The sequence below is a fragment of the Triticum dicoccoides genome, chromosome 3A (genome assembly GCF_002162155.2).
Source record: "Triticum dicoccoides isolate Atlit2015 ecotype Zavitan chromosome 3A, WEW_v2.0, whole genome shotgun sequence".
NCBI lineage: Eukaryota > Viridiplantae > Streptophyta > Magnoliopsida > Poales > Poaceae > Triticum > Triticum dicoccoides.
Window position 1 is genome coordinate 22,664,741 of NC_041384.1, and position 7,666 is coordinate 22,672,406.

Consider the following 7,666-nt stretch of genomic DNA (forward strand, 5'->3'; position numbering starts at 1 on the left):
AGGGTGATGAACTAAAATGAAAATACCGTCTAGCCAAATGAGATATCATCTGTAGACCGAAAGACCAAGGGGGTCTTAGTATCGAGAATCCTGAAGTTAAGAACAGATGTCTTCTCAGTAAGTGGATGTGGAAGTTATCAAGTGAGAATGATGCCACTTGGGTGCAAATTCTCCGTAGCAAGTATCTTCAAACCAAAACTTTGTCTCAGGTGACAGTAAGGCCGACTGACTCAGGGCTTATGAAAGTCAAATCATCCCTATTTAATAGGACAAAGTTTATTATTGGCAATGGTGCTAGTACGAGATTCTGGGAGGATACTTGGCTCAGAGGGACACCCTTGCCATTCAATACACATCTTTGTATCGTATTGTTCAACGACGTGAGGTGTTCGTTGCAACGATATTTCAATCAATCCCCCTTAATATTCAGTTCAGAAGGGCGCTAGTGGGCAATCGTTGGGAAGAATGGCTCCGTCTAGTAAGTAGACTGATGGAGGTTCAGATTTCTCAACAATCCGATGAATTACGCTGGAAGCTTACTAGGTCTGGAGTATTTTCAGTTAAATCAATGTATGTTGACGCTATCAATTCAAGCTTGCTTCCTAGTTTCAAACATGTTTGGGCTGTCAAAGTTTCTTTGAAAATTAAAGTGTTTATGTGCTTTGTCCATAAACAAGTTATTTTAACTAAGAACAACTTGACAAATCGTAATTAGACAGGACCTACTAGGTGTAGTTTCTGTGATCGGGATGAGTCGATCAAACACCTTTTTCTTGATTGCCCGCTAGCCAAAGTTTTATGGCGGACGGTCCATATTGCTTTTAATATTACTCCACCGAATTCTGTCAACACGTTATTTGGAACGTGGCTTAACGAGATAGAGCCCGATTTAGCTAGAATATTCGCGTAGGAGTCTGCGCCTTGTTGTGGGCTCTCTGAAATTGCAGAAATGATTTGGTTTTTAACAGGACAACACGCATTCATTTTTTGCAGGTTATTTTCCGAGCCACGTCGTTGATCCGTTTGTGGTCGTTACTCACTCCGGCGAAGGCCAGGGAGCGTTTGGTTACTGAATCTATCGGCTGGGAGATGGTAGCTCAGGATATCTTCAACCGTTTTGGATGGCGGTCATGTAATAGGATAGGCAATTAGTTTACCCATATCTCTTTTTGCCAGCCGGTTGTGGCGTCCTTTATTTGGCTAGTCTGTCTTCTAGCTTTTTTGGTTCTGTGTGAGCTCTTTTTTATTTTTATTTGGAGACTTCAAGATTTTGTTTGAACCTATTTATTTGTTTAATTAAAAAGGCCGTATGCATCTTTTTAATGCAGAGGCCGGAAAGCCCTCTTTTCGAAAAAAATGACATTCATGAAGAGGTGAGGTCTGGTCACAACACTCGAGCACCTTATTCACAAAATTATTGAAGTTCTCAGCGCATCCGAACTGGGAAGAAGGACGGAAACGCAGGACCGGCACGGATTTCCAGAGGTTGCGCCAGCGGCGAGCGAGCACGGACGTCCTCACGACATCTCGCGCGTCCAGGAACGACAGTAGCAGCTCGAGCACATGCTCCGGGAGGTCCTCGAAGCGGTCCTTGCCGCCAGCCACAGCCACCTTATTGCTGTCAGCCATTCCGTCGAACAGGTGGCTCGCGCCACAGCTGCCGAGGAGATGAACACGTAATAAGCAAGATCACCATCAGCCAAGAAGATGAAAAAGATAACCTCACGTACCTCTAGTCGCCGGGCCTCGCCGACGGCACGCCGTGGTCAGTGAGTTCGTACTAAACAACCCGACCGGGCCGGCACGAGCAGAGTTACAGAAGGGAGCCCTCCCTAGGCCATCTCCGTTCTCGGCTGGAGGGCAGACGAAGGCGACGGAGAGGCAGTTTATACCGCATCGCCTAGTCCGCAGTCCCCGCGCATGTGCCTCAAGCAAAGGAGAGGAGAGGAGAGGAAGACGAGACGAGACGACGAGCAACGAAAGGCGAGAGCATTCATACTAACGTGAGAAAACAATTGCCTACAAAATTGATGGACATGGGCATGTACATATCAAAATTTTCATATTGTTTCGACATTTCCAAACTTTTTTTGCGAGCAAGCAAACTTTCTTCTTGTAGAAGTCATTGCAGAGGTCGATGATGTTTTATATTCAATGTATAAAAACAACTATATCCTAAATAATACGAAATAAAAAATAGTCTACAAAAAGTGAGCCTAAACAATAGTATTAATTAAAAAAAATAGCCTACAATTGTCTACATAATCTGGCTCAAATTATGAACAGTGTAAATATACTTCAGATTTTGAATAACAGTTGCATATCTCGAATCATATATCTTATTTAGAACTGCCACAGATAAATTTCAGGAGACACGTATATACACCAGGAGTCCAACACCATGGTGTGTCGCACAAGTGGTAGGGACTGATAAAGAGATCCTAGTAATAGTTATCTATTGAATCCTAATACACTAGCTTCAACCTGCTCTTAGAGTGTGAGGTTTGCAAAATCTCTGACTGAAATCATCACAGAGAAGGTCCGTCACGAGAGATTTCAGTAAAGCTGGCCAGTAGCGTGGACGCTTACATTAACTGTGTTTCACTGGAGCCAATGTGGTGCTCTAGAGGGTGAGCCTGGCCCTGGCTGCACTACCATCAATGGCACATTTGCATTAGTTAACTCTCTTCTGCACTCAATAGCAAAACATGAAAAATGTAACAAAGTGTGCTCTGCTGCCTGTGAATAGCAGAGCAAGAAATCAAATTGTGCCATCATTCAAAGTGTGCATTTGCTACGTTGATATCTTGCCCAGGAGAAAGGAATAATTCTACTCCATGACATGCTCGGCCCACCCAGAAAGTCAGCCAAGTTGCAACATAGCAGGTTGTTACTCCAAAAGCAAGCCATGACCAGCAACATAGCTTGTACCGATCATTGTTAACGGAAAATGGAGCCAGACTAACTGCACTTCGGTATTATGAAGGCCACAAATTGAAGTGTTGAACTACTTATATATAGCTAATGGCATGCACATTGATCTCATTCTCGTCCCGTAGAACCGATCGAGCAGAATGACAAACAAGCATGCTTAGCAAGTGCGGAGTGCCAAACATGTGACGCGAAGAAACCAAGTAATCACAACAAAAAAAACTAAAGCAGTATCATGGCGTCATGAATGTTTACTCCATATAACAGTGCAGGTACCATTTTACACAAGTTAAGCTAGACATACAAGTTGCTTATAAACATATAATAGATCATAGGCCTTCAATAGGTAAATCAGTCGAGGCCTGACACCGGCCAAAGGTGCAACATTACTGCATCGACATTTGAACCTACTCAAACTGCGTCTCGACGGGAGTTCTTCCTGCATATGGATGGAACAGGACATGCGCACGATCCAGGTAGACAAAACGTAGAAAGCCTATGCTGCCAACATTGATTCAGGGACACCAAAGCCTGAATAACCAGGAATAGTAGACCATCTGATCTACTTCGGCTGCTCGAAACTGAACCCTGCGTGAACCATAGAGAGCACAATGAGCACATGAAAGTGCAGACCAAAACATGAGGAGGCACGGTCCACAGCAACCGGCACTGAAGTCAAGCAAATACTGCATAAAAAATTGTTTTGGAAAGATGAGCTATAAAATGATCCATTTCAACTAAATAGTGAACAAATGCCTCACATTGTTCATTTGCCTAATTTTCTTTTTTCACTTGCTTTGGCCTAATCCCATTTTCAGTAAAAATATAAAACTTCCTTTGGAAAAATATAATTTTCAATAAAATATGTAACGTGGATATCATACAACATTCAAATAGACTTTTTTAATTTCTCAATTTACTAATAATTTAAAGTCCATTAGGTTTACTTTTTGATTTTAATGGCACATATGCAGACTACATAAACATTAGCAAATTGTAGTATTAGTTACTTACTGAAAGAACATCAAAAATCATGTTTGATGCTAATTTGCGCAGAAGTTACTCCATGAATACCAAGGATGTTCACAATTTGATTAATCCATTCAGACTCCTTCCTACAATAGATTTCAACTACCTTCAGATGCTTCGACACCAAGAAATATTCTGCTGGGTTGTAGCTTCCACTTGATATGATGTCCAAATACTGTTGAAAACATATGATTTTACTCAAATGAATCAGCTATAAATGTTAGGTTCAGCGACAAAAGCTATCATATATGAAAAAACATATACCTCGTGAGATGGAAGTTGAAGGGCAAGCTTTTCAAGAATTGGTGTGTGCTGAAGAAAGTAAAGTAGTCCAGCAAAGTTTGCAGTCAGACACCAATCATTGAACAACACAGTTTTTAGCTTGCTAAACATAGGGTTCCATCTCAAGTCCTTTCTGAAAATCTTAACAAATTGCAGGGAATTTAAAAACAACACAAGTTATTACTCTCTACGCTCACAAATATAAGGTGTTTTAGATATTTCAATATGGACTACACACGGACTGAAATTAGTGAACAACCATGCTAAAACATGTCTACATACATCCGATTCAGAAAAAAGTCTGAACATCTTATATTTGTGAAAGGAGGCAGTACTTCAGAAAACATGATTCAGTAATGCAGATTTGAATAAGGTTTCTTGAGTTTTTATTTCAGGTAATCAATTTTGAGCATATAGAGAGCTACACAAACCAGATTTTACAAGTTTTTGGTCTAGTCAAAAAACATATCTTAATCATATGCTTATTATGTATAGTACGAGGTGAGGAGTATCAACTATCAATAAATTATAATGTAGTGCCATCTTCACAACCCAATTATTGGAGATGTCACATGATGACCATAAGAGTATACTTATTTGTGAAAAACACACAATTGGACATTACAAACAAGTCTAACATGCATGTTTTGGTTAGTTGATACTATTTGATACGTGCATGCAAATGTTGGATGGCAATCAACAAAAGGAGTTAGAAAAGGAGCAAACATACCACAGAATATTCACTTATCAGCTCTAAATTCGTAGCAGATGCCAACCCTTCAAGAAGTAGACAACGATCATCTTCACCATAGCATCCTTCACATGACCCATCACCACAATCCCCACGGTACTCATTATACATACAAACATCTTCACAATTCATGTTAATCCTGATGAATGATGTCACCAATGATGGCAAGCTCTCAAGCAACGGAGTCCACCCCTCTCAAGCAACGGAGTCCACCCCACGGTACTCATTATACATACAAACATCTTCACAATTCATGTTAATCCTGATGAATGATGTCACCAATGATGGCAAGCTCTCAAGCAACGGAGTCCACCCCACACAGTCAGCTAGTTCAAAGGTAAGCAAATGCAATTGCGTCGTGTATCCCATTTCCAGTCCCAGGAAAAAATCTTGATTCCCTGGCTTTCAGATGTCGTAAAGATTTGGGTAAGATATCCCCAAGGTTGATAGTACAGTCCTCCATCTCTAACACCTCTAGTGCCTCGCAGCTGAAAAGATCTAGAGGGCCTTCGTAAAATACCAGCTAATAAAGCTCTAGCCTTGTCAAGTGCTTGGAGATGACACTGCTGCTGGATAGCTCCATATAATTATCACCCCAGTTTAGAACTCGAAGCACTGGCACTCGGCACAAGACAGCATACTGGACCCACGATTCAACTTCACGGCGTGCCTTACCGTTTTTGTCCTCACGATCGAACCTCCCATAGTAGTATTTTGAAATAAAAAAGATCTCACATTCATGAAGATGGGATGTTCTGTCACGGTGCTCAAGCAGCTTATTGACGAAATTGCTGAAAACCTGGGCACTCTCGAACTGAGAACCGTCAAGGCGCAAGGCTGGCACGGACTTCCATAGGGTGCGCCAGCGGGGAGCGAGCACGGATGTCCTCACTGTTGGAATAATTATGCATCTCTGGGATGCCATTAGCAGGAACAGATTGCACCTAGATCACCTCACAACATGAACAGAGAAGGGTTTAGGGTTTGTTTACATGTCACGGGAGTGGACATGATCGCCTGCTCGGTGCAGGCGTGATGCAGGGGTGATGTAGTCGAAGTAGATGTTCTCCTCGACGTCCTGATTCCTTCAGGACGCCACCGGCACTGCCCAGGGACAGCGGCGGCGGCTGGCTTAGGTCTTCCCGTCGCTGCAGCACTCCCCTTGATCGGATGGGGTGAGAGAATATCGGGAGGAGAGTAAACCTTACGTGAATTGTGATCTCGCAGGTGCCCAGCTCTCTCCCGTATCCCTTATAATATGGCGCTGGCGACAGGGGACCCAAAACCTGAGTTGGTTTTTGGGCGCCCCCGATCAGGGCGCGTTAGTTCTGATCGAGGCTCACGTACGTTGGTACGTGGACCCCTTCACTTATCGTTATCCCTTTATCTTTTTTTTTTCTGTTAGACTAATAGATCTAACTGGCCTGTTTAAGCCGTCAGATCAAAACCAACATTCCCCCCCTTGATCGTTAGGCTTAACTTCATTCGCCCATTCTACATAGGAATGATGTACCAAAGTGAGGTGTTACAACAGCTCAAAACGCCATAGAACCTCAACACTTATAGTACACCTGCCTATTTCGAAATGGAAAACATTTTACTAATTGGGGAGTGGTTTATTTCAATGGTCCTCTTATTCCAGAATCATCAGGCCTCCAGTAGTCCCATGCCGGCAACATGCTCACGAAAGATACTGGGTGGTAAGCCTTTTGTTAGCGGATCCGCAAGCATATGCTTCGTTCTTATATGTTTAACATCAACTGTTTGATCCTGGATTCTATCTTTCACAACACGATACTTTATGTCAATGTGTCTGGCAGCATTACTTGACCTGTTGTTACTCGTATAGAAAACTGCTGGTTCATTATCGCAGTACAATAAAATTGGTTTAGATATGCTGTCAACCACTTTAAGTCCGGGTATAAAATTCTTTAGCCATACAGCCTGCCCGGTGGCCTCATAACATGCTACAAATTCTGCTTGCATCGTAGATCCAGCAGTTAACGTTTGTTTGGAGCTTTTCCACGATATAGCTCCTCCCGCGAGTGTGAATATATAACCTGACGTGGATCTCATACTATCCACACACCCGGCAAAATCAGAGTCTGAATAACCAACAATTTCTAGGTTATCAGTTCTTTTATATGTAAGCATGAAGTCCTTAGTTTCTTGCATATAACGCAAGACTTTCTTTGCGGCCTTCCAGTGGTCCGGTCCTGGATTTGATTGGTATCTGCCAAGCACCCCGGTTACAAAACATAAGTCTGGGCGTGTACACACTTGAGCATACATGATGCTTCCAACAGCTGAAGCATAAGGAACCGACTTCATCTGATCAGTTTCACATTGGTTCCTCGGACATTGAAATGTCCCAAACTTATCGCCCTTAACTATAGGAGCAGGTGAGGGTGAGCACTTATGCATATTGAATTTTTTCAGTACTCTCTCAAAGTATGCCTTTTGAGATAGTCCTAACGTTCCTCTGGACCTATCTCGATGAATCTCGATGCCGAGGACATACGAGGCTTCACCAAGATCTTTCATATCAAAACTGGATGACAGAAAATTCTTGGTCTCATGCAGCATATCCTTATCGCTACATGCCAACAATATGTCATCAACGTATAGGACTAAAAATGTGAACCTACTGCCTTTAAACTTAACGTATATGCA

The 7,666-nt window shown here is 42.4% G+C and overlaps 1 protein-coding gene across 2 annotated transcripts; it reads right to left on the minus strand.

Moving 5' to 3' along the window:
* Nucleotides 1-3,197: 3,197 nt before the first annotated feature.
* Nucleotides 3,198-5,887, minus strand: LOC119271036. Of its 2 annotated transcripts, none has more exons than XR_005134403.1 (4): nucleotides 5,793-5,887; nucleotides 4,225-4,272; nucleotides 3,946-4,135; nucleotides 3,198-3,519 (listed from the first exon to the last, which is right to left on the minus strand). XR_005134403.1 is itself a non-coding variant. In XM_037553004.1 (4 exons), the coding sequence occupies exons 1-4, from the start codon at nucleotides 5,123-5,125 to the stop codon at nucleotides 3,343-3,345; spliced, it is 558 nt and encodes a 185-aa protein (XP_037408901.1). In that variant the 5' UTR covers nucleotides 5,126-5,162; the 3' UTR covers nucleotides 3,198-3,342. The 2 variants fall into 2 exon arrangements, 1 of the variants encoding a protein (XP_037408901.1); XM_037553004.1 differs by lacking the exon at nucleotides 5,793-5,887 and adding an exon at nucleotides 4,973-5,162 and having other exon boundaries at nucleotides 4,067-4,135; nucleotides 4,225-4,383.
* Nucleotides 5,888-7,666: the final 1,779 nt, after the last annotated feature.

Coding starts and splice junctions, on each gene's coding strand:
- LOC119271036 (XM_037553004.1), bottom strand. CDS start 5,125: ATGAATTGTGAAGATGTTTGTATGTATAATGAGTACCGTGGGGATTGT. Junction 4,384..4,972: donor TGATAAGTGAATATTCTGTG/GTATGTTTGCTC, acceptor CAATTTGTTAAG/ATTTTCAGAAAGGACTTGAG. Junction 4,136..4,224: donor TTCAACTTCCATCTCACGAG/GTATATGTTTTT, acceptor TGTTTTCAACAG/TATTTGGACATCATATCAAG.